Genomic DNA, 26,957 nt, shown 5'->3' with positions numbered 1-26,957 from the left:
TCCCATAGAAATTAATGGAGCGGCCACGCATACCCGATTGGTGGTTGATTTCAGGGGGGGTTGCAGGGGTTACTGGGCTCTCATGATCAGCGGGGGTCCAAGCGGTAGAACCTACTGTTCAAATAGTTATCCCCTATCCTGTGGATAGGGGATAACTTAAAACAACTAGAATACCCCTTTAATGAAGCTTGCTACAGGTTAGGACAAGGAGGCCTGGGGCAGCATGCAGCCCCACAGGTCACCAGCTTCCCCCGTTATATATTGCCATACATAAATTATACATTTCTACACAAGAAGCAAATGAACCATAACCAAGAAGTAATGGTGAAGATTATAAAATAGTCTTTATTTCAGTGTTTTATTTTCTCAGTGCACAGATGCTGGAAATATACATTACAAATGTTTTTTTTTTAACCTTTGTTATATTTTTCAAACTACTCATTATAAGTCCACTATTTCGGTGAACCGACTCCTATTGCTTGGGGTGCGAACATACAGGACATTAAGCGGATCTGCTCCATCCCCTGCAGTCAGAGAGAATCACATAATGTTCCTATACACGTCTCTTCATAACTAAAAGTAGCAATATATACCCTTCCATTTCTATATAATTTCTAAAGGTCTTGAAAGGCATTTTATATATATATATGTCTATAGCATTGTTTGAATAATCCAAATAAAATTTCCAGGCCAACGTCATTCCTATGGTGCAAGAATACTTCTCTGTTGACGCAAAATGGCCGCCATGTCACGTTAACGCTGCTCTGGCATCTGAGGCAAATCAAATCTGCTTTGCGTCTCCTAGTGCCAAAGGAGCCAGCCTCAGGCAGTGAAAGGGTTATAAATAGCGGCATTACAAGAGCAGTGTTCCTTAGGGTGGATGATGCCATCCGTCAGTGAAATGTTAGCTGTGAATTCAATCCCCTGATATCACTTATTGTAGAACTGGGAAGAGACCCAAGCCAGCCCCCACTTCAGATTGGTCAGCATGAATTTTAGGGCCTTGGTCCACTGTTCCTCTGAATTAAACTGTGTCTTGATAGAGTATGAGCCACCATTTCCCCCAGTGTCTTCAATTTTACCCTTCTCAACATCCATCCTGAAAGGATATACAAAAATATCAATTAAAAAGTTATCCTTATTCATCCTGGCTGTTTAACCCCCTGCTGCAGTGAATATTACGACTTCGGCAACTACCGTATGTGCTTTTACAAAGAGAGAGGGGCATCCTCCGCAAGCCCATCAGCGCCCCCCACTGCACGACTGCAGGGTGCGAGTTTTCCTGAACGCATCCGGACCTAAACCGTATCATTCATGTGCAAGAGGCCTAAAGCTTGTTCTAATAGGCTGCCTGTCAGTATAAGGCTACATGCACACGACTGTATATTGCGGATCGCCCGCAGACCCATTCATTTCTGTGGGACCAGAAAAAAATGTGGACAGCACACAGATGTCAACCGTGTGCTTGTCTGCACCCGCGCTGCAAAATATAGGACATGTCCTGTTGTTGTCCGTTTTGCAGACAAGAATAGGCATTTTTACAATGAGGCCCGCAATAAGTGCACATGGACCGCATCCGTATTTTGCGGTCGTGTGAATGTAGCCTAATACTAGCACAATACATTGCAATGCAGCAGTACTGCAGTGTATTATAGAAGTGATCAGAGACATTGCTGATCAGTGGAGGACCCCCACTGAAAAGACAGGGATAGAAATGCTGAATACTATTAGTAGATTATAATATCTAAATATATATATATATATATATATATATATATATATACTTGAAAAAGGTTGGAGGACCGAAACGTCGCATCTGGTGGAATAAAATATGCACATTATTTTTGGAAGTGCCGTGGAGTTCTTCTAATATATATATCTATATATATCCACATACACAACACAAGAAATCCATGGCACTCCAAGGGTTGAACGCTGGCACCTGTGTTGCTACGTATAAGGAGTGCTGCCCTACTTTGGAAATATATACACAATATATATATATATATATATATATATATATATATATATGAAAATGGCGGCACTGACTGCAAAGATGGAAAAAAATGGGTGCACGTTCCAGGGGAATCGACCTCTTACCCCAATCAATGAATCCAGAAAAAGGACGGCACTCCGGTCTTGAAAAAGTAAAATTAGTCTTTAATCAACCTTGCGGTACAACGTTTCGGCTCCAATACTGAGCCTTTCTCAAGCACTCCAATACTGTGCTTGAGAAAGGCTCAGTATTGGAGCCGAAACGTTGTACCGCAAGGTTGATTAAAGACTAATTTTACTTTTTCAAGACCGGAGTGCCGTCCTTTTTCTGGATTTTTATATATATATATATATATATATATATATATATAATATACTATTAATGTCATGCATATTCTATTGTCATTTCCAGCTCCTGCTTTTATAATGCTTTTTTTTTTTTTTAAGCTGTGAATAAAACTTGCGCACTGTGTACCCAGAATCATGAGACTGTCAATAATTGCCTTGTTACATCGGGGAGGCTAGTCTAGATACTCAACTTGATGGTTTAGATTTTTGTATCATGTCACAAACCTGTAGGGTAGACAAAATCCAGTGTCCCCTTTCTCTACTTCTTCCTTAAACTGTTGCACACAATCCAGGAAAGCCACCATGGCATGGTCAAACTTGTTATCCCAGAAGAACCTCAGGCCTCCTGAGCAGTAGAGTGGAAGCTCCTAGAAAACAAAAGATTGCATGTCTTCAGAATTAGAGACTATAAACCATGGATGTCAAACTCATGGCCCTCCAGATGTTGCAAAACTACAACTTCCATCATTCCCTGATAGCTGTAGTATGCCCAGGCATGATGGGAGTTGTAGTTTTGCAACAGCTGGAGGGCCACGAGTTTGACATCCCTGCTATAAACAATCCGACTGTGCCCATTTTTTTTTCCTTTTTGAATCCCTGCTTAGATGCCTTAAATTGGTTCTGAAACTTGATAAAAATAACCCAACTGTAAGTAAAACGAGATTTTGTATAACTTACCAGTAAAATCTCTTTCTCGCTCTTCCTTGGGGGACACAGGAAAACCTTGGGTATAGCTCATCTCCATAGGAGGCGTGACACTAAGTAAAAGACTGTTAAGCCCCTCCTCCAGCAGCTATACCCTCAGCCTGGAGAGAGAGACTTCCAGTTATGTGCCCAAGTAGTGAAAAACAAAGGCAAGGAGTAACCAAAGCAACACCAACAAATCAAAAAACACCCGTCAGGGCAACCAAAACAATGGGTGGGTGCTGTGTCCCCCAAGGAAGAGCAAGGAAGAGCGAGAAAGAGATTTTACTGGTAAGTTATACAAAAATCTCGTTTTCTCGCCCAATTCCTTGGGGGACACAGGAAAACCTTGGGACGTTCAAAAGCAGTCCACAAATAGGGAGGGACCACAATCCAAGGCGAACAAAGCACCATAGGCATTAAGGCACCGCCGCCTGCAAGACCAGGCGGCCCAAAGCAGCATCCGCCGATGCATAAGTGTTCACCCTGTAAAACTTGGTGAACGTGTGCAAAGAAGACCAGGTGGCCGCTTTGCACAACTGTTCAGCCGAAGCACGATTACGCTGAGCCCAGGAAGCCCCGACCGCTCTGGTAGAATGAGCGGTAACACCAAAGGGCGGTTCCCTGCCCTTAGCACGGTAAGCCTCAATGATAGCCATCTTGAGGAAGCGGGCAACAACCACCTTAGACGCCGCCGCCAGCCCCCTGCGCGGACCCTCCGGAACCACAAACAGAGAATCCGAGCGTCGAAAGGGTCTGGTCACATCCAGGTAGATCCTCAGAGCCCGAACAACATCCAGACGGTGAAGATCCCGTTCCCGAGGATGAGACGGGGACGGACACAGAGAAGGAAGGACAATCTCTTCATTCAGGTGAAAGGCGGACACCACCTTCGGAAGAAAATCTGGAACTGGGCGGAGAACCACCTTGTCCTGGTGAAAAACCAAGAAGGGCTCCACGCAAGAAAGAGCCGCCAACTCAGACACACGCCGAAGAGACGTGATGGCGACGAGGAAGAAAACTTTGCAAGACAACAAGCGAGGGGAAACCTTGCGCAGAGGCTCGAAAGGGGAAGATTGGAGAGCCGTCAGTACAACGTTAAGATCCCAAGCAGGAACGGAAGGGCGATACGGGGGAGCACAGTGAGCAACCCCCTGCAGAAAGATCTTAACTGGACCGAGCGGAGCCAGAGGGCGCTGAAAAAGGACCGAAAGAGCCGATATCTGACCCTTCAGGGTACTAAGACCCAAGCCCAGATCCAGACCAGACTGCAAAAAGGATAAAACCGTGGGAAGGGAAAACCGCAGCGGAGGAATCCCCAAGGTCTCGCAGAAAGTTAAATAGGCCCGCCAGGTACGGTAATAAATCCTGGACGATGCCGGTTTACGCGCACGAATCATGGTACGGACCACGTCAGCAGAAAACCCCCGCCGCGTCAAGACCGCGGTTTCAATAGCCACGCCGCTAAACGTAGCGACCCTAAATGCTGGTGGAAGATCGGCCCCTGAGAGAGGAGGTCTTCTCTGAGAGGCAGAGGCAAGGGAGCGTCTGCCAAAAGCAACATAAGGTCGGCGTACCAAGGACGACGCGGCCAGTCCGGGGCTATCAGGATTGCTGGCGTGCCCTCCACCGCGATCTTCCGAAGGACCCGCGGAAGAAGAGGCAGGGGCGGAAACACGTAGAGGAGCGAAAACTCCGTCCAGGGGAGGACGAGCGCGTCCGCGCCGTAAGCGTCCGGATCCTTGGCCCTGGCCATGTAGGTGGGAAGTTTGTGGTTGAATCTGGAGGCCATGAGATCCACGTCCGGACGACCCCAACGGAGACAAAGAGACTCGAAGACGTCGGGGTGCAGAGACCACTCTCCCGGGTCGATCGTCGTCCGGCTGAGGAAATCCGCCGCCCAATTGTCCACCCCCGGGATGTAAATGGCCGAAAGGGCAGGAACATGAACCTCCGCCCAGCGAAGGATTAGAGACACCTCCCTCATCGCCGCCGCGCTGCGAGTGCCCCCCTGATGATTTATGTACGCCACAGCCGTGGCATTGTCCGATTGGACCCGAACTGGGCGACCCCGAAGCAACGAAGTCCAATGCCTGAGCGAGAGGAGGATGGCCCTCAGCTCCAGAACGTTGATCGGCAGTCTGGACTCCGATGGAGACCAAGTGCCTTGGACGGACCGAGGAGGAAACACTCCCCCCCAACCCCGCAGACTGGCATCGGTGGTAATCACCAACCAAGTTATTGGCAGGAAAGACTTCCCCTGGAGAGGGGTTCGCAGCCACCAGAGGAGAGAGGAGCGAACCTGGGGGGAAAAGGGGAAAATGTCGATCCAGACTCTCCTGGGACTTGTCCCAGGCGGACAGAATGGCCGTCTGAAAGGTGCGGGAGTGATACTGTGCGTAAGGAATCGCTTCGAAGCAGGACACCATCTGTCCCAAGACCCGCATGCTGAACCGGAAGGAAGGATGGCGGTGGGACAGAAGGCTCCGAACCGACCGATGAAGGAGCTGGCGCTTCTCCGACGGAAGTCGAACCACCGCTGCATCCGTATCCAGCAGCATCCCCAGAAAGACCAATTGCCTGGATGGAACAAGAGAGGATTTGGGGAGGTTGATAATCCAACCGAACCGGCGTAAGGTTTGTAGCGAGAGATCCACACTGGTGGAAGTCAGTGACAGAGAAGGCGCCTTGATTAGGAGATCGTCCAGATACGGAAGTAGAAAAACTCCCCTGGAACGAAGTAAGGCGAGGACAGGGGCAAGGACCTTCGTGAAAACACGAGGGGCCGTCGCCAGCCCGAAGGGGAGGGCGACGAACTGGTAGTGGGCGGATCCCACTGCAAAGCGCAGAAAGCACTGATGACACTGCGCGATTGGAATATGAAGGTAGGCGTCCTGGATGTCGATAGAGGCCAGGAACTCCCCCTGTTCCAGAGAGGCCACCACCGACCTGAGAGACTCCATCCGGAATCGCTGAAGACGAAGGAAACGGTTCAGCCGTTTTAGATCCAGAATGGGACGAACTGAACCCTCCTTTTTGGGGACCACAAAAAGGTTCGAATAGAACCCCTTGAATCTGTCTCCCATAGGAACCGGGGCGATGACCCCTTTGTCCAGAAGGGTGTGAACGGCAGTAAAGAAATCGGCCGCCCCTCGGGGATCCTGGGGAACCCGGGAACGAAAGAACCGAACTGGGGGAAGGGACGCAAACTCGAGTTTGTACCCGGAAGACACAACTTCGAGGGCCCAGGCGTCGGAGACGTGCGCCTGCCAGAAGTCCCTGAACAGGAGGAGACGTCCCCCCACCCGGGTGGGTGGGGGCGCACCTTCAGGCGGGGGTCTGCTTGGCCGCGGGAGGGCGAGCAGGTTGCGACTTGCGCCAGGAGGGCTGGGTCCGAAAAAAAGGTTTTTTACGCCTGTCCTGGACAGAGTTAGTGGGTGGACCTGAAGTGGTGCGAGGTGCGGGAGCCCTACGAGAAGACCTGAAGCGGGAGAAAGTGGGACGACCACGAGTGGCGCTCCTAGCCTTAGATTGGGGAAGATGAGTACTCTTCCCCCCCGTGGCTTCAGAGATGATTTCATCCAAGCGGGTCCCGAACAAACGAGAACCAGTGAAGGAAAGGCTAGTAAGAGACCGATTTGACGCGGCGTCCGCCGACCAAACCTTTAACCAAAGCTCCCTCCTAGCCGAAACGGCCAGGGCAGATGAACTGGCAATGAGAGCCCCCGCATCCAGGGATGCTTCACAGACAAATTTACCGGCCTGAACGATAAGTTGAGCCAGAGCACGGAGGTCTTGAATAGGGACGTCGGATTCAAGCTCCAGATCCAGCTGAGACGCCCACTCTGAAACCGCTTTTCCAGCCCAAGCGGAGGCAAAAACCGGCCTAAGAGCGGACCCGGAGGCCGCAAAGATACCCTTTGTAAGGGCCTCTATACGGCGATCCTCAGTGGACTGTAAGGAAGAACCATCTGCGACGGGAATAGCCGTGCTCTTGGACAAACGGGCCACAGGGGGGGTCGACCTTAGGGGGTGACGCCCAGTTTGTAATGCAATCCGCCGGGAACGGATAACAGACATCTAACTTTTTCGGCGGGGTAAAACGTGCATCAGGACGGGCCCAGGCCTTAGAAACCACTGACGAAAAGTCAGCATGGAGGGGAAAAACCGCAGACGCCTGCTTCTGGCGAAAAAAGGAAACACAGTTTTTTTCAGGATCAGGAGGATCATCGTGAATCTTAAAGGTATCACGGATATTGTTAATAAGATGGCCCACGGCGGAAGCAGGCTTTGAAGGCAGTGCCGAGTCCATATCCCAATCGGAATCGACTAGCTCCCCTTCAGAGGGCACGGCTGCACTAGCCACCTCACCCTGCGATGTCTTCACCCTCTTGTCCATCCAGCTGGGGACGCCCCTTCAGCCACTGGCACAGAAGTGGCAGTAGCTGGAGAGGGGCTTGCAGGTGGGCGACCCTGTGCTGGCGGGATGCAGGGGAGCATGGGCTGCCCTGGTCCTCCTTTTCTTCTGTGGGGGAGGCAGCAGGGCGGATAACCGGCCCTGGCGCAGCTCAACCCCGGGAAAACAGAGAGGTCTACTGCGACTCTGTTGTCCCTGTGGAAAAAAACAAATGAAAAAAATAAAATAAAAAAATAAAAATCTTTTCAAAGACAGCTCTGCAGTGCAGAGAGTGTCTTGCCTCCTTGACACTAAGCAAAAAACTGGAAGTCTCTCTCTCCAGGCTGAGGGTATAGCTGTGGAGGAGGGGCTTAACAGTCTTTTACTTAGTGTCACGCCTCCTATGGAGATGAGCTATACCCAAGATTTTCCTGTGTCCCCCAAGGAATTGGGCGAGAAAATTCATTGACTGTATATTTCTGTCATTTCTTAGTGAAAAAGCTGTGCGGTGGTCTGAAGACGCACGCCCCCCTCCCCCTCCAAAGGAATAACACATCCGGTATTTATATGGTGAAAATCCACTTCACTAAGTGCTTGCAGAAATGCACTTGTGCTACACAAGTGGTCACTCACGTGACATTAGGCTACTTTCACATCTGCGTTTTTGCTGTCTGGTTTTCAGATCCAGCATGGGATCTCAAACCCACAGCAAATCGCATTCGTTTGAATAATACAACCAGCTGCATCTGTCCAGAACGGATCCAGTTGTATTACATCGAAAATGAAGAAACCAGATCCAGGCACTAAAACCATTGTAGAGATACTTTCACACTCACTTTTGGTGCGGATCCGTCTTGTATCTGCACAGACGGATCCGCACCGATAATGCAAACGCTTGTATCCATTCATAACGGATCCGTTTGCATTATTCATTCAAAAAAAGTCAATGGGGGACGGATCCGTTTTCAATTGCACCATATTGTGTCAGTGAAAAACGGATCCGTCCCCACTGACTTACATTGTAAGTCAGGACAGATCCGTTTGGCTCTGCATCGTCAGACGGTCACCAAAACGCTGCAAGCTGCGTTTTAGTGACAGTCTAAAAAAAACAACAAAGACCAAACACAGCTAAATTGATGCATTGTGAACGGATCATTATCCATTCAGAATGCATTGGGGCTGAATTGATCCGTTTTGGGCCGCCTGTAAGAGCCCTGAACGGATCTCACAAGCAGACCCAGAAACGCCAGTGTGAAAGTAGCCTGAGCCAATAGGCGCCGGATCCGTTTTTTCATGTGTGGGGGAAAAAAAAAAAAAAAACTCATGGTTTTTGATGCCGGATCCGGTTTGTTCAGTTTGCCATGGCGCACACAAAAATACTGCTTGCAAGGGAACGCAACAAACCGAAACGGAATGCATTCTGGTGCACTGCGTTCCGGTTTGTTTAGTTTTATCCCTATTGACAATGAATGGAGACAAATCTGAAGCGTTATCCCTCCGGTTTTGAGATTCTCTTTCGGATCTCAAAACCGGACAGGAAAACACAGATGTGAAAGTAGTCATAAAGGGAACCTGTCACCGGGATTTTGTGTATAGAGCTGAGGACATGGGTTGCTAGATGGCCGCTAGCACATCTGCAATACCCAGTCCCCATAGCTCTGTGTGCTTTTATTGTGTAAAAAAACTGATTTGATACATATGCAAATTAACCTGAGATGAGTCCTGTCCCTGACTCATCTCACATACAGGACTCATCTCAGGTTAATTTGCATATGTATCAAATCAGTTTTTTTACACAATAAAAGCACACAGAGCTATGGGGACTGGGTATTGCGGATGTGCTAGCGGCCATCTAGCAACCCATGTCCTCAGCTCTATACACAAAATCCCGGTGACAGGTTCCCTTTAATTGCTTCTGACGACCTTTACACGTTGAAACCTTTGTAACTTGAGTCCATAACACTAGGATAAACTAATTGATTCCAATACCCCCAATATGTCATCCCAAGAAAAACAAGCAGATACCTAGGACACATCAAGCGTATACATATAACAGTTAGAAATAGATTATGGAAGCTGTAAAGATCACTTTCTGCGGACAGGAGCTCCTTCAGGGTCCTGTACAGCACACATTGTAAAATGGAGCCGTCCTCATCTGACCTAGGAAGGAGCAGCTCATCCCGACACAGACAGCGGGCATTGCAGAACACGTAGTACCGCACTGTACTGTGAAGATAACCAGTGGAGGCGATTAACCAGATAAATGGCCATGCTGACTGGTTGGATCGGTGTGTGAGACACTGTATGCAGAGTCTAGTTTCAACTTACTATGACCCAGGAAAAACCATTGGAAGTTGAAAGTATCCTGAGGCCATTGTATCATGAGGGACCACTAGTACTAGTGGATACGCCATCATATAGAAAGAGATGTACCAGATGCAGGTTATAAAAAGTTATATCTACCTTAGACTTGTCGGTGAGGGACTCCAAATAAGAATGATTCCCAAATGGCACCAAACGATATCTAAATTGAATCAAGGAAAATTTTATTAAAATTCCATGTTTGCTGCTATAATTTAAATTGATTGTCCTATTAAGATATCCGATCCCTTGTCCATATGCCTTATTAGGTCCCGTTTAACCCCTTTGCTACCAGCATGGTACATGGACGGTGCTGGACTGATGGGCAAACATGGCACCCGCACATGCATGCATGTAAAGCATTAAACAGCCCTGGATTGGCACTTCTGCCGGTCTGGACTGTAACACAAGGAGAGCGGCCCTCATATGAGAGCCGGCCCCCGCTCCCCACTGATATAAAAAAAGTTTTAAAAAAAAAATATAAATATATATATATATATATATATATATATATATATATATTTTACACACACACGTTTAAATCACGCTCCTTTCTGTAGAATAAAAAAATAAATACATGCATAACAAAAATATAAACATGGGTCAGTTTTGCCGCAAAGGGAATGCCGTAGGGACAAAACCGGTGGGGGAATTGCATTTTTTTTTTCCAATTCCACCCAATCTGGAATTTTTTTCCCCGCTTCCCACTACGTTGTATGCCTTATTAAATGGTGGCATTAGAAAGTACAATATCCCGCAAAAAATAAGCCTTTATAAGGCTTTGTGAACGGAAAAATAAAAGACAGTTATGGCTTAAGGCAGATGAGGATTAAAAATGAAAACGCAAAAACCTCCGGTATACTAAGGATTAAGGACCTCCTTTTAAGATGCAGAGAGACACTGCGCAGGGCACCTCCTGCTCTGGAGAAGGACTCTAAGTAAACTTCAACGTCTGGGAAACTTTGACTATATCTTACATATACAAAGGGATTACATTGCATTGCATGATGCATGTACAGTACATTATCATTATTGCTTAGTAAGTAAAATGTAAGGAAAGTGTCACCTGTACTGCACTCACCTCTGGAACTCCAGCCCCATCTTGTTAGCCAAGGCATGGAGGAGCAAAACGGTTTGACCCCAAGCTGCGTTTATCTCATTCCACTCCACAGGAACACTGGGTAGTCGACCAAGACGGAAATTGTTGATGGTGCCAAATTGTCCACTATGCCTATGATCAGAAGGAGTTATGAGACAAGATGCCAAGTTACACCAGAGACTGGTATACAACAATAAGGCATTAGGTCTGCTCCCTTTAAAGGGACTGGACAGGCCATGTAAGGCTACTTTCACACTAGCGTTCGGGGCTCCGCTTGCGAGTTCCGTTTGAAGGCTCTCACAAGCGGCCCCGAACGGATCCGTACTGCCCTAATGCATTCTGAGTGGATGCGGATCCGCTCAGAATGCATCAGTCTGGCACCGTTTGTCCTCTGCTCTGCTCAGCAGGCGGACACCTGAACGCTGCTTGCAGCGTTCGGGTGTCCGCCTGGCCATACGGAGGCAAACGGATCCGTCCAGACTTACAATGTAAGTCAATGGGGGCGGATCCGTTTGAAGTTGACACAATATGGCTCCATTTCAAACGGATCCGTCCCCCATTGACTTTCAATGTAAAGTCTGGACTGATCCGTCTGACTAACTTTCACACTTAGAATTTTTTCTAAACTATAGTTCTGAACGGATCCCATCATCTGCATTACAGGAGTGGATCAGTCTGTGCAGACACCAGACAGATCCACTCCAAACGCAAGTGTGAAAGTAGCCTTATGTGTAGGGCTAGCAACATGATTTTCTTTGTGTTTTTTTTTTTTTAGGAATAATTCAGGTTTCTTTTAGGGCTCATGCACACAGCCGTTCAGTGCAATTTGCGGTCCCCAATGCACAGGCAACATATGTGCGGTTTCCGCAGACAGATGCAGACCCACTCAACTTGAATGGGCCGTGATCAGTCCGAACATGTTCTATTTTTTTGCGGTGCGGAGGCACGGAGAGAAACCCCACCTTCAGGATTGTGGGCTCATTCAAGTGAATGGGTCGGCATCCGTGATGCAGAGCAAAAACGTCCGGGGCCTGTATATTACGGACCCGCTGTTTGCAGGCTGCAATATGGTCCCAGCACGCGTTTTTTATATACTTAATTTATTCCTTTGTTTTAAAGGGAGTCCGTCGCCTCCATATGGCCATATACAGCGCTTACATGGCTCTGTAGCACACCTATACAGGATTGTAACGGTACCTTTGTTCTTTTCTTTAGACTTGCACAAGCAGGAAAAAAAAAGTTAAATTCATATGCAAATGAGCACTCGCAAGTGCCCAGGGGCGGCGTTCAGTGTGTAGTTGCCCAGGCTGCTCTGCCTTCTTTTCACTTTACTCCTCCCCAGCCTCTGCCTTTGCCCGCCCTCCAAGTCTCTTGCCTCATCGATAGGTCCGGACTTGGTGGGAGGGCAAAGGCAGAGACTGTGGAGGAGTAAAGTGAAAAGAAGGCAGGGCAGCCTGGGCACCTACACACTGAACGCCGCCCCTGGGCACTTGCGGGTGCTCATTTGCATAGGAATTAAACTTCGTTTTTACTGCTGGTGCAAGTCTAAAGAAAAGAACAAAGGTACCGTTACAATCCTGTATAGGTGTGCTACAGAGCCATGTAAGAGCTGTATATGGCCATATGGAGGTGACAGACTCCCTTTAAGGAATTTGTTTGGATAATAATTTAAGAAAAAATATAGTAAAAAAAAAAATATATATATATATATATATATATATATATATATATATATATATGCTTTTGGCTAATATTAACTTTAAAAAAATGTTGTTTGTCATTGTCTACCATAAACTGTGACCTATTACGTGTCCATTTCCAGGTAATCCTAGGCTAATAGTATGAGTCGTACAGGGAACATATTTTTGGAGTGGGTTATTTTTTACAGATTTTTTTTTTTTTATGGTCTGTCTCTCAAAGTTCACTGTGCTATTTTATTTTTTTACACTGTACTTTTCTGCTGTACAGGCTCATTGACATGTACAGTAATTGCTGCATATATCCCCACTGAGTTCAATGGGCAAGTCAAAATCTGTAACAAACCCCAACTATTGCAGATTTTGCTGTAGATTACCCACGGACTGTCAGCTATCCCTAAATAAAAAGGGCTAAAAAAACAAAAAAAAAACCAACTCTTGCCTAGGACCCCGACTTTGGCAACTGAAACTTGTATTTAAAGGGAACCTGTCATGTGGATATTTGATTATAATCTAACTAATTATATACAATCATTAACTACTAAAAAGTGCCTTAGATGTATTCACTTACTGGTGTGACAGATGGTCACCTCATAATATACACACAAAGATGCCGCATGCTAATGAGCTGATTTGAGTCCAGCGTGATGTCATTGAGTCCAGCGTATATTTAATTCAGAGCTATAGCCACTCCCCTGCTGATTCATATGGAAACAAACTGTCATTCAGCAGTAGGTGGGCGGGGAGAGTCAGGAGCTCATGAATATTCATGGCTCATCATTATCAGCTGGAGCTTTTCAATTCAAGATGTTGGCAGATTGACTGGGTCAATTAAAGAAAGTGACCCAGCATTTTGCTAAGAGAATCAGTCACATATTTATGTTGCCCTTAGTTAGGACACCATAAAACTGGTGACAGGTTCCCTTTAAGCAGATTTGCCCTGTAGCTGGGGCTGCAGTGCACACATACAGGAAGTGCTGCGGCAGGTCCACAAGAATATTCACCCAAAATGGAGGTTCCCCGACACCCTTGCCTGCTCCGATGCCAGCCTCTTTGAATCCAGCTTCCTGCAAAAACATCTTGTCCCAAAGAACCGATGCAGCCAATCACTGGCTGCAGCAGTCACATAGGACAAGACATTATTACAGGAGGCTGACATCGGAGCAGGCAAGGGTGTCAGGGAAGCCCCACGGGAGTTCAGTATTCTGTTTTTTTCCCCTGTTCATGGGTGCCTCAGCAGAAATGTGCACGATTTGGTGTGAATTTGCCACTGCAGATCTCCCTTTGGATTCTACAGCAATGCGTGTACACTGCAGCCCTATTTACAAGTGCTGGGTTCAGTATGACATAGCAGCTCCCCTACAACCTGCAGATCACGTGACCACATCATTGGGATGAATCGCGGTAGCTTCGCTGCCTCTGCTGTTCCACACACCGCGCTCATTGAGTGCTGTGTATGTGAGAATAGCGAAGACAGAAGTAGTCTTTGACAGGAGGACCTGACATTCGGGCTGCCCGATCCCTTGCGCAGCCAGCTATAGCCTGCATTTTACATATACTATGGTATGGGCTTTAGAGACCAGGACTGCCAGCTGTAAATATACGTCAGGCCGTCCTTAACCGGTTAAGCACTTGCTGCCTGGTGTCCCTACAATGTACTACTGAACCCTAGGGGCTCCAGCTTCAGGACACCCAGTGATCATCTTATCCTTGGATAACTACTCTAATTGTCCAACGAGGAGAACCCTGTTAATATTTACGAAGACTGAAATAAATGTCAAACCCTGGTCACAGCAGTCTGGTTACCAGGCTTCACATACTGGAAACAGGTTTCCTCGTACACAGACTTACCATATGTGGAAGGTGGCATTAAAGACGTTGGTCTTCCTAAGTTTGTCAAGCTGAAGCTGAGCATATCTCATCTGATTGTCCACACTCTTCAGTTCATCATCCAGCTCCAACTGCTGGCGCTTGAACTCGCTGTACTCTTTTTGGTACCTTTGGTAAAAAGAAGTGGAAAAGAATGAAGGAAATGGAGTTACATAGAGAAGCATAGAATACATAGGGGCCACATAGTAAGAAGAAGTAACCAACGTGATCTTGCTTCCTTAGATACACCCTTTACAGAAACCTATGTTCTTTCTTAGGGAATACAGTAACAATTCCATACCACTATACTCCTCATGAGAGGACCAGCGCAGGAACAATTCAAAGAAGGCCAGGTTATTAGGATATCTAACACCCATTTTGAAGGAGCATACTTACTGGACCTCCTCCTGCTCTAGTCTCTCTGCCTCTTGTCTCACTTTTTCAATGTCTTGAACCACCTGCTCTCGGTTTCTTTCAACATCCTCTAGCTCCTGAATCAGCCGTTCTTCATCTTCTGCTAGCTCCTTCAGCTTTGCTTCCAGTTTCTCTTTGTCATCTTCGTTCATTTTCTCAAGGATTTCAAGGCAACGTCTATAACCGCAAAAGGAGATGAACTATCAAAAATTCAGACAGCTCCCAAGCTAAACAACACGTTATCCCCAAGACCCCCCTCAAATTTGGTATCTTAGAAGCGGATTGCAAGAAGGCGACTCTGTTTTCCCAGACTCAGAGGTAATGAGAAAGCCGAAATGTAGAAAGCCATTTGGTAGGTTCCCAAGCACATAGAGATATGTCCCTCTGCAGGGTCAAGCCAAAGAAAAATCACCAGGGACCCATGTTGCGGGCACACACAGAGGTGGCTAAAGTAGATCCTCCAGTGCATTGATCCCAAAAGTGCGCACAACATCTCTCAGAGTATGACATGGAGTAGTGTAAATGCCATCACACATTTAGAGTTAAGCTTTTAAGTGACTGTATTAGATTAGGAACAACATTTTTTTCCCTAGAAATGGCGCCACCCTTGTCTGTAGGCCGTTTTTGCAGCTCAGAAGCTTACGAAAAAGGCAAAAAAAGGTTTCTGGAGACAAAATTACACATTTTTTGTAATCTCATCCAACCCCAAAAATGAGCAAATCTGTTAACTGCAAGAACATGCTATGATTATACTCAACAATTGCATATACAGAATAACCCCCCCCCCCCCAAAAAACAAAACAAAAAAAACTTGAGGATATACTGCAGATGTGCACGAGAACTCGTCCTATTATCACTCAAAGAGACTAATCCCCGGCTTCTCCAAAGGATATAGGCGACGTGCCACTTATTTAATTAGCAGACTCGTTGCGCTGAGCAGCCGAAAAGTGGAGTAAAAAACTAATGCGCGAGTTGCGGAAACCCCATTCACATGCGCTAAAATCTGTGTGAAACCTAATGTGTGTGCACATACAGTACCCCAAGACAGAGGAGGGGGGGAGGAGGGGGGGGGGGGGGGGGTGTATAGATATTAATTCCACCATAAATTTTCGCTGCATTAGTACATATTTGGGCCCGGGCTCCACCCGATGCAAGGAAACGCGTCACCGTATGCAATGGTCATGTGTGATCTCACTGCAAAGCCTGGTACGCCCTGACACAATGCGCATCTTCGGGTTCATGTCTCGTACTTGTAGTTCTGGCACTCATTCTCCGTGATGTTCAACTGGGTGTCGAGCTGATCCAGGAGGGTGTCCGTGCACTCCTCACAAAGAGGATGGTCCACATCTGTCTGACCTGACATGATGTCAAACAGATCTCCCGTCACCTAGAACACAAATTAAAAAACAGTTTGCCTTATATCCACGTGTCATTTTACAGGTATCATTTTAGGCTACTTTCCCATCTGCGCTTTTCCTTTCCGGTATTGAGATCCGGCAGAGGATCCATACTGGAGGAAAACGCTTCACTTTTTAACCTATTCAGTGTCAATGGGGACAAAACTGAACTGAGTGGAGTGCACCAGAATGCATTCCGTTCCGTTTGGTTGCGTTCCAATGCCAGACACAAAACCGCTGCGTTTTTCAGTGCGTTACAGGATGCAGAGCAAGACGGATCCGGCATGAAACATAATGTACGTCAATGGTGCAGAGTCTGTTTTCTCGGACACAAAAGAAAACGGATCCAGCACCCATGGACTTACAATGGTTTTAGAGACGGATCCGTCATGGCTATGTTAGAGCTAATACAACCGGATCCGTTCATAACGGATGCAGACGGTTGTACTATCCTAACGGAAGCGTTTTTGCTGATCCATGACAGATCCAGCAAAAATGCAGATGTGAAAGTAGCCTTAATCAGAAAGATCAACCCTTCCCGGCAGTATCCCTGCTTTAGGCCTCTTGCACACGACCGTATGGCTTTTTCAGTATTTTGCGGTCCGCAAAAAATACAGATGACATCCATGTGCATTCCGTTTTTTGCAGAACGGAACAGCTGGCCCCTGATAGAACAGTACTATTCTTGTCCGTTATGCGGGCAATAATAGGACATGTTCTATCTTTGAACGGAACGGAAAATCTGAAATACGAAAACGGAATGCATAGTGAGTACATTCAGTTTTTCTTCCGGAACCATTGAAATGAATGGTTCCGTATACGGAACTCAAAAAACGTTTGTGTGAATGAGCCCTTAATTGGGTTGATCCTGCTGACAAATGCTCTTTAAAGGCTTTCTCCAAGACCGGGAAATCCTTTTCATATCACCAGGCAGGATGCAGGGACCTCCTGCTGGACCAGGAGTGTGATGTGCTATCTACAGGCACGTCACTGGTGCCGGCCAATCAATGGCCTCAGCAGTGATATGTCACCGCTGGATAGCACACGGACCCATTCATTTCTATGGTGCTTTTTGCTGATCGGTGTGGTCATTCCACAAATGATAGAACATGTCCACGTCTGTACTGCAGACAAGGATAGCCATGTTTAATAATGGGAGTTAAAAAAACGAAGGTGGACCGAAATACAGACACGGCTGTGTGCATGAGGCCTATGTCCTAAAGACAGAAGACCTGGTAGAACAATACGTTAAATGTGGACGGCTCTACCTTGAGTCTCCTACTTAGATTCTCCATTGTGCCCCCATCAGATGCTTCTCCTATCAGGGTAAAGCTGTTTGCACTCTCTGTGGACATCATCCTAAAGACAAAGGTTTGTAGAATATTATTAGGAAGCCAATATTAATACATTCACCCTTATGTGCTGGCTGCAATTTACCAACCCCATTTACACATTTCTACAATGATGCGTCAAGGGATTGTCCAGGATTAGAAGCACATGGCTGCGTTCTTCCGAGAACAGCACCACCCCTTGTTGACAGGTTGTGCGCGGTATCGCAGCTCTGCCCCCATTGACTCCAATGGAGCCGAGATGCAATACCAGAAACAACCCATATGCAAGGGTGGTGTTTCTGGAAGAAGGCATCCATGTTTTTTCCTAATCCTGGACAACCCCTTTAACAAGCACAAGGGCTAGCAAGTAAGTAAACCTGTAGGGGTTGTGCCACAAAGAATATTCTACATTGTTCTAACCAGTACCTGGATCTAAGTACTTTTGTAATTGCATGTCATTCAAAACTTAGTACAGCCACTGAATTATTCAATGAAATCTATCTGTATGGCGCCACCTGTTGTATGTTCTTTTCCTTATTTCTTGTCCTCCTCAGTGAGGTGGTCGCACGCTCTCAGTTTGGATCTTCCACTGCCACCAGTCATATATGCTCTTGTAGGGAAAGAGCTAAAGCAGAAAGGCTGAGAACCCCCAGAGAAAGGACACACACCCTGAGCTGACAGCCTGGCTCGGCTATTTCCGTCGACTCCATAGAAATAAATGGAATCGGTGGCCGCGCACGCCTGGTGCGCTCCTATTCATTTCTATGGGGATTTTGAAAATTGCCGAACGCGCCTCTTGGCTATTTTCGGCGTGCCAATAGGAAGGCTTGGTGATGGCTGATATCTGATTGGTGGGGGTCCGAATCCCTACTGATCAGCTGTTGGAAGAGATCATGTCACTGTGAGCGCCGCGGCCTCTTCCTAGGCCAGTGACGTCACGTTCATCGGTCATACGGCCTAAGCGCAGCTCTGACTAACTGAAGTGAATGGGCCTGGGCTGCAATACCAAGCACAGCCGCTATCCAATGGGCGGTGCTTGGTAAGCGGCGCAGAAAACCTCTTTAACCCTTCTGTTTTACATAATGGTTTATGGTCTATATGGTCCCTACCTGGCAGGGGGGATCAATCTTCTAGAAACTCCATCCGGCCTGTTTTCTACAAATGGTTCCTATAGACGAAAAAAAAACACATCATTATTTCAAAGCTTTAAAAAAAAAACACAAAGAAAACCACATAGTAGTCACTACAGATTACAATGGTGGTATGCTAGAATACGACATCAATGACTTCTACAACATTTTCTGTAAAATACTTCATGGCGCCCATCTTCCATTACCTCAGTGGTTAAATCCTCTTCCTGCGTGTCCCCCGGCTTCACTGCGGCTGCGGACACCAGTGGAGCTGTAATGCAATACGCTTGTATCAGTATGCGAGCGGATTTCTAGAGATAAAACCTGTTCCGGATATGTAAAACTAGGGCAGGCCTGCTGTGGATTTTCTGCTGGAGATCCACAGCAACCAAATCCGCATCAGATGGTCCGCAATTTGCTGCGGAATTCATACGACGCGAATCTGCTGCATTGCAAAGGGTGAACCTGCACATAACGTGGCCTGCAGTGCAGGTACGGCAATACGCTGCAGATTCTCGCTGCTCCTGTTCTCCGGGGCCGGACTCTCTTTACTTGGCTGCAGCGGTGACGTCATGTCAGCAACATTTGACTGCTACAGCCAATCACTGGCCTCTTTGGCATCCGCTGAGGCTAGTGATTGGCTGCTGTGGGCATGTGTTGTGGACAGGATGTTACAAAACAGAACCCCGCTAGGAGAACAGGAGCAGTGGTGCTGGATCTGCAAGGTAAGTACTGCTCTACTCTCTATTGCAGGCTCTCCTCAGCATGACAGAATATGTTGTACCTTATATCTTATTTTAGGAGTTATTGTGCTTGACCCCTATGACGGATATACAGTTTTGCTGGATTTGGGGTTGTCCGCTTTCTTATATTGAGGACCTATCCTCCGGATAGTGAGCGGGTGTAATTACAGCTAGCCGTCCCATTCACTTCAGTTGGACAACTCCTTCCTTCTGCTTGTAGACTTTATCCTGAGGATAGGTCATCAATATCAAATAGCGGACAATCCCTTTAAATGGATTTTTTTCTGCACATATACTTCCTTATTAAACGTAGCAATCCAAGAAGTAAAACTGTAATAACCCTTAATTTGAATTAAAGGGGTTGTCTCACTTCAGCAAATGGCATTTATCATGTAGAGAAAATCAATACAAGGCACTTACTTAATGTACTGCGATTGTCCATATTCCTTCCTTTGCTGGCCCGATTCATTTTCTCATTTCATTTCTTACGACCACCCTGTAATCCATCTGCGGTGGTCGTGCTTGCACACTATAGGAAAAGATGCTTTTTCCTATATTGTGCAAGCACGGCCACCGCTGATGGATTGCAATGTGGTCCTAACCATGGAAACGAGCAGTGTATAATGTGATGGAAAAATGACTCCAGTCAGTGAAGGAAGCAATATGGATAATAACAATACATTAGTAAGTGACTTGTATTAACTTCTACTACATAATAAATGCTATTTTTTGAAGGCCTTTCCAGCGACACAGCTGTGCAGGGGACACAGTCGGCCACATTCACCTGAAAGGAGCTCTGCTGCAGATCCCCATGTACAGTGGGTGGCCGGGGCACCGCCGGACAGGGAAACTGTGAAGAGGATGCAGCCCTTCATTCTCAAGATTATCTCAGAGGTCACCCATCATAAAGTGACAACATATCCCAGCAATATGCCATCACTTTATAAGATGGAAACCACAAGGCACCAAGTGACTCACCGGTCAGCTCCTGCATGGTGACTTTATCCAGGATCTTGAAGGAGGTGTCTAGCTTCAATGGCTGGCTGCAGCGCTGACATACAAAGCTCACTTGCATGGTGGAGGATTTGGACGTTTCCATATTCCTGAATAATGCTGGAACAATAACCCATGATAACAAGTGATACATGAGAGGCAAATATGCTCATTACTACCAATGAGGCTCTAATAGTCAGGTGCCATTCACACAACCCAGAGTGAACATGTCTGACAGCACATCCCAAGGATGGATCATAAAAGCCCTTAGGATGGGTCAGATGTGTCTCTGAGATCTTTGCTGAATTGGTTTGAGGATGGAAATGATCTGAACAAACAAAAGAAGGAGAAGCGAATGATTATCCTAACGGCGAAGCGTCATAAAAAGGGTGAGCAATACGTACATAGATCCCAAAAGTGGGAACCTTTTACCTGGTTTGGAGCCACTCGGGGGCAGACTGGGGGCTTAAGGTGACCCTGGAGAAAAAAAAAAACTTAAAAGTAGCTCCATGTTGTATGCAGGTCCAATCTGAAAGAAGGTGGGGCAATACAAGTAGGCAGGACTATCACTACCATAGTGCAGCACAAAATACCGCCCCTGCAGAGCCAAATACCACAGTGCAGCACAAAATACAGCCGCCCCTGCAGAACCAAATACCATAGTGCAGCACAAAATACCACCCCTGCAGAACCAAATACCACAGTGCAGCACAAAATACCGCCCCTGCAGAACCAAATACCACAGTGCAGCACAAAATACAGCCGCCCCTGCAGAACCAAATACCATAGTGCAGCAAAAATACCGCCCCTGCAGAGCCAAAAATACTACATTGCAGCACAAAATACCGTCCCTGCAGAACCAAATACCACAGTGCGGCTCAAAATACAGCCGTCCCTGCAGAACTAAATACCATAGTGCGACACAAAGTACCGCCCCTGCAGTACCAAATACCACTGTGCAGCACAAAATACCGCCCCTGCAGTACCAAATACCACTGTGCAGCACAAAATACCGCCCCTGAAGTACCAAATACCACAGTGCAGCACAAAATACCGCCCTTTCAGTACCAAATACCACTGTGCAGCACAAAATACCGCCCCTGCAGAACTGCTGGTCAGGTACACAAGTACCTGATGTCCCTAGCATTCATGAATGCTGAGAACATCAGATCATTATGTACCTGGCTGGCGGCATGAGGAGGGCATGGGTGGTCCCTGGGAAATTTCCCTGCTTTATGAATCTCATTATTCCCAACATGTACTCATTAACTGCATATCAGCCCCACCATGAAGAACAGCAGAATGTTATTCCAGTTAAAAATACACCCATAGTTGTGATTCCAACCCTACCCAGACATTTCACACTTGCCGATTCTGTGGCCGATTTTTGAGCCAAACCCAGGAATGGAAATATAAGGGAAGGACGCATACTTCCTGCTGGATCCAGTTCTGGCTTTTACTCAAGAAACATGTCTCTTTCCAGCCTAAGGCCTTGTGCACACAAACTTATTTTCTTTCTATGTCCGTTCAGTTTTTTTTGCGGACCCTATACGGAACCATTCATTTCAATGGGTCCACAAAGAAAAAAACCAGAAGTTAATCTGTGTGCATTCCGTTTCCGTATATCGATATTTCCATTCGGCAAAAAAATAGAACATGTCCTATTTTTGTCCCCATTACAGACAAGGATAGGACTGTTCTATCAGGAGCCAGCTGTTCCGTTCCGCAAAATACGGAATGCACACGGACGCCATCTGTATTTTTTGCGGACCGCAAAATACATACGGTCGTGTGCATGAGGCCTAAAACAGAAGGGTAAAGGCCATGGGTCACAGGCCAAACACATGGGTTAGTATAGCATTCATTTACACCCAGTAACCTTGGCCGGCAATGGTGACTGACGGACAATGTTGGTGCCACTAAGAAAACACAAGCGAGTATAATTAGTTTTTTCCAGTACAGACACAGAAGATATGGGTGACTGACACCCACCTTTATACTTCATCTTCCTCGATCTTGAAAACATAAAAGCGTTAACAGCAGCACAAACATTAAACGGCGCACGCAGCGACAATGTGGAAAAATAAACATAAATAATTCCCCATGTATTCGGAATAAATCTCCGTTTATTGGATCCAATATTTTATTTATTGGATTGGAGTTCACTGGATCCAGCCTAGCCGGATACTGCCATTCACCGCCGGACCCCATAGACTATAATGGGATCCGGAAGCTTTCTGAAAACGAGTAAAAAAATTCTATAGTGGAAACTGACCTGCAGTGCAGACTTTCAACTGCCGTCTGTCAATTTACGCCGCGGACTTTACCTGCTTTACTAGTTTTATTTTATTTTTTTGAAGAGTACGGATGGGATCTGTTTAACTCTCACCCACTTTGCAAAGTGGATAACCAAATGCTATGCAGCCTTCAGACACCAGGACCCAGGTGTAACCGCAGCCTCTGCCCTTCACAGATATAGGACATAAGGCTAGGTCTACACGACGACATTTGTCACGCGACAATTTTTATAATGATAGTTAATAGTGTTGAGCGAACTTGTGTTTTAAGTTCGGCGTCTAAAGTTCGGGTTCGGGTTATCAAAGTATCCCGTTATGGATTCCGCTACCACGGACCATAACAGAATTTAGAATCCATAACGGGATACTTCGATAACCTGAACTCGAACTTTAGACGCCGAACTTAAAACACAAGTTCGCTCAACACTAATAATAATGGTGTCGCCCTGCGACATACTGCGATGCAGTCGCAGCATGTCGACACCATAGACTATCATTATAAAAATAGCCGCGTGACAATTTTTATAATGATAGTCTATGGTGTCGCACTGCAACATGCTGCGACAGTCGCAAAAAAATCTATTCGAGATTTTTCTGCGACTGTCGAGTCGCAGTCACAGCATGTCGACACCATAGACCAGTGATGGCGAACCTATGGCACAGGTGCCAGAGGCGGCACTCAGAGCCCTCTCTGTGGGCACCTGCACTCTGGAAAAAGTCTATGGTGTACAATATGCCTTAGACCTTTTCTGTCATTCATCAGTGCAGGCGCACTATGAACAGCACAGGCAGCGCACTGAATGTAGGCAGCTATTATAGCTAAATAATAAAGTACATAGAGGATATACTATATTGGACTATAGTATTCAGGTTAAATTGCCGTGTTGGCACTTTGCAATAAATAAGTGGGTTTTGGGTTGCAGTTTGGGCACTCAGCCTCTAAAAGGTTCACCATCACTGCCATAGACTATCATTATAAAAATTGTCGCGCGACAAATGTTGTAGTGTAGTTGTGCCCTATCTTTCGCGCAACAAATGTCGTTGTCGTGTTGACCTAGCCTAAGGGCTCAGCACTGACGAGTTTCGGTACTTTTCCTTCATCCTACTCAGATATAGTCATCACACAGGTACATGAGTGCTTTATGACCCCCCCCATAGAGACCAGTGATCTCGACCTGAACGCTTTTCGGACATTCCCACAGCCATATATAAAACAATCAGAAGTGCGGTATGATTCAGAGCAATTAATGATAAAGATTGACATCATATGGATTATGAAACAGCAAAAGGATCATTATATATATATATATATATATATATATATATATATATATATACACACACACACATACATAGAGCTACATCTCTACACAGATTATATTATATCACAGATTATATATATATATATATATATATGTATATATATATATATATTATCACAGATTACATCTAGATACACACATCTAGAACACACCCAGAACTATATAGATGTAGCTATACAGCAGCAGGGCAGTGACTGGTTCTCCTGGCCTAAGGGTTACAGCCTCCATACATTTCTCCGGGAAGCTGTACAGAAGCCCGTCTTACCTGCTCCCGGCCCCTGCAGATTCAGGGCAGATCAGGGGCTGACAACATCCCAGGATAATCTGCCCTGCAGGATGTTTTTCTGACTACAGCCGCTACACGGAAGAAGGGCGGACGTGACGTCACTGCTCGATCAACTAAGGGCAGAGACGACCGTCTTCTACCACGTGGTACGCCGTCCAATCACAATCTCATAGCTACAGGTAGCCGCATGGTAGGAGGGAAGGAGGTCAGTGTCAGGAGAGCTGGTGAAGGCCGATCTGAATTGTGAAAATGGGTTGTGAGATTTTTCCAGACGATTACTAGGTCACCGTCCCCTGATATTACAGGGTAGCTGGTTTCAAGTTTAACATTTTCGGGAAGTCGCCACTAGAGGGAGCTCGGTGCTTAGTGACTTTTTTTTTTTTTTTTAACTGGTTTAACCCCTTAATGACCAGGCGATTTTCCTTACCCCCCCCATCTTTTACTCCCAGCCTTCCGAAAGCCATAACTTTTTTATTTTTCCATTCGCATAGCCATGTAATGGCTTGTTTTTGTGGGACAAATTGTACTTTCTAATGGCATCATTTACGGTTGCACACAATGTAGTAGGAAGCAAGAAAAAAAATTCATATGGTGTGAGATTATAAAATTTACACAATTCTGCCACAGTTTTATGGATTTTATTTTTATGGTGTTTCCGATGTGGTAAAACCGAGGATTACAAAAATTAGCACATATTTATAAGCTGTTTTTTTTTTTACGATTTAATACTGAAAAAAAATGTTATGTTATGGGGGGGGATCTGGGGATGGCACGGTTATGGGGGATCTGGGGATGGCACGGTTATGGGGGATCTGGGGATGACGCACTGTTATGGGGAAATCTGTGGATGACGCACTGTTATGGGGGATCTGGGGATGACACTGTTACAGGGGGATCTGTGGCTGACACTGTTACAGGGGGATGTGTGGATGGCACTATTACAGGGGGATCTGTGGCTGACACTGTTACAGGGGGGATCTGTGGCTGGCACTGTTACAGGGGGGATCTGTGGCTGACACTGTTACAGGGAGGATCTTTGGCTGGCACTGTTACAGGGGGGGATCTGTGGCTGACACTGTTACAGGGGGGATCTGTGGCTGACACTGTTACAGGGGGATCTGTGGCTGGCACTGTTACAGGGGGGATCTGTGGCTGGCACTGTTACAGGGGGGGATCTGTGGCTGGCACTGTTACAGGGGGGATCTGTGGCTGACACTGTTACAGGGAGGATCTTTGGCTGGCACTGTTACAGGGGGGATCTGTGGCTGACACTGTTACAGGGGGGATCTGTGGCTGACACTGTTACAGGGGGATCTGTGGCTGGCACTGTTACAGGGGGGATCTGTGGCTGGCACTGTTACAGGGGGGATCTGTGGCTGGCACTGTTACAGGGGGATCTGTGGCTGACACTGTTACAGGGAGGATCTTTGGCTGACACTGTTACAGGGGGGATCTGTGGCTGACACTGTTACAGGGGGATCTGTGGCTGGCACTGTTACAGGGGGATCTGTGGCTGACACTGTTACGGGGGGATCTGTGGCTGACACTGTTATGGGGGGATCTGTGGCTGGCACTGTTACGGGGGATCTGTGGCTGGCACTGTTACGGGGGATCTGTGGCTGACACTGTTACGGGGGGATCTGTGGCTGACACTGTTACGGGGGGATCTGTGGCTGACACTGTTACAGGGGGATCTGTGGCTGACACTGTTACAGGGGGATCTGTGGCTGGCACTGTTACAGGGGGATCTGTGGCTGACACTGTTACAGGGGGATCTGTGGCTGACACTGTTACAGGGGGATCTGTGGCTGACACTGTTACAGGGGGGATCTGTGGCTGGCACTGTTACAGGGGGATCTGTGGCTGGCACTGTTACAGGGGGATCTGTGGCTGACACTGTTACAGGGGGGATCTGTGGCTAACACTGTTACAGGGGGGATCTGTGGCTGACACTGTTACAGGGGGATCTGTGGCTGACACTGTTACAAGGGGGATCTGTGGCTGGCACTGTTACAGGGGGATCTGTGGCTGGCACTGTTACAGGGGGATCTGTGGCTGGCACTGTTACAGGGGGATCTGTGGCTGGCACTGTTACAGGGGGGATCTGTGGCTGGCACTGTTACAGGGGGGATCTGTGGCTAGCACTGTTACAGGGGGATCTGTGGCTGGCACTGTTACAGGGGGGATCTGTGGCTGGCACTGTTACAGGGGGGATCTGTGGCTGGCACTGTTACAGGGGGGATCTGTGGATGGCACTGTTACAGGGGGGATCTGTGGATGGCACTGTTACAGGGGGGATCTGTGGATGGCACGGTTACAGGGGGGATCTGTAGGTGGCACTGTTATGGGGGACCTGTGGGTGGCAATGTTATGGGGGATCTGTGGGTGGCACTGTTATATATGTGCCATCCACAGACCCCCCCCCCACCCCATAACAGTGCCACCTACAGACCCCCCAGCCCATAACAGTGCCATCCACAGACCCCCCATCCCTTAACAGTGCCATCCACAGATGTTCCCCATAAAACTGTTATCCACAGATACCCCTCCCCCCATTGCTCCAGTGCTGCAGTATACAAATATAAAATGTCTCAT

General features: G+C 47.0%; 1 protein-coding gene across 2 annotated transcripts; it reads right to left on the bottom strand.

The window, feature by feature from the left end:
* Positions 1–319: 319 nt before the first annotated feature.
* On the bottom strand, positions 320–24,465 carry BECN1 (beclin 1). Of its 2 annotated transcripts, XM_044298828.1 has the most exons (13): positions 24,342–24,411; positions 20,890–20,934; positions 20,443–20,577; positions 18,928–18,992; positions 18,701–18,759; positions 17,529–17,619; positions 16,114–16,250; positions 14,846–15,040; positions 14,432–14,578; positions 10,866–11,015; positions 9,887–9,947; positions 2,569–2,711; positions 320–1,099 (listed from the first exon to the last, which is right to left on the bottom strand). In XM_044298828.1, exons 3-13 carry the CDS (start codon positions 20,561–20,563, stop codon positions 931–933), a joined length of 1,338 nt encoding a protein of 445 aa, XP_044154763.1. In that variant the 5' UTR covers positions 20,564–20,577; positions 20,890–20,934; positions 24,342–24,411; the 3' UTR covers positions 320–930. The 2 variants fall into 2 exon arrangements, with proteins under 2 accessions (XP_044154763.1, XP_044154764.1); XM_044298829.1 differs by lacking the exon at positions 20,890–20,934 and having other exon boundaries at positions 24,342–24,465.
* Positions 24,466–26,957: the final 2,492 nt, after the last annotated feature.

This window comes from Bufo gargarizans, chromosome 6 (genome assembly GCF_014858855.1).
Source record: "Bufo gargarizans isolate SCDJY-AF-19 chromosome 6, ASM1485885v1, whole genome shotgun sequence".
In the NCBI taxonomy this organism is placed as follows: domain Eukaryota; kingdom Metazoa; phylum Chordata; class Amphibia; order Anura; family Bufonidae; genus Bufo; species Bufo gargarizans.
This window is presented reverse-complemented; position numbering and strand designations above follow the sequence as displayed.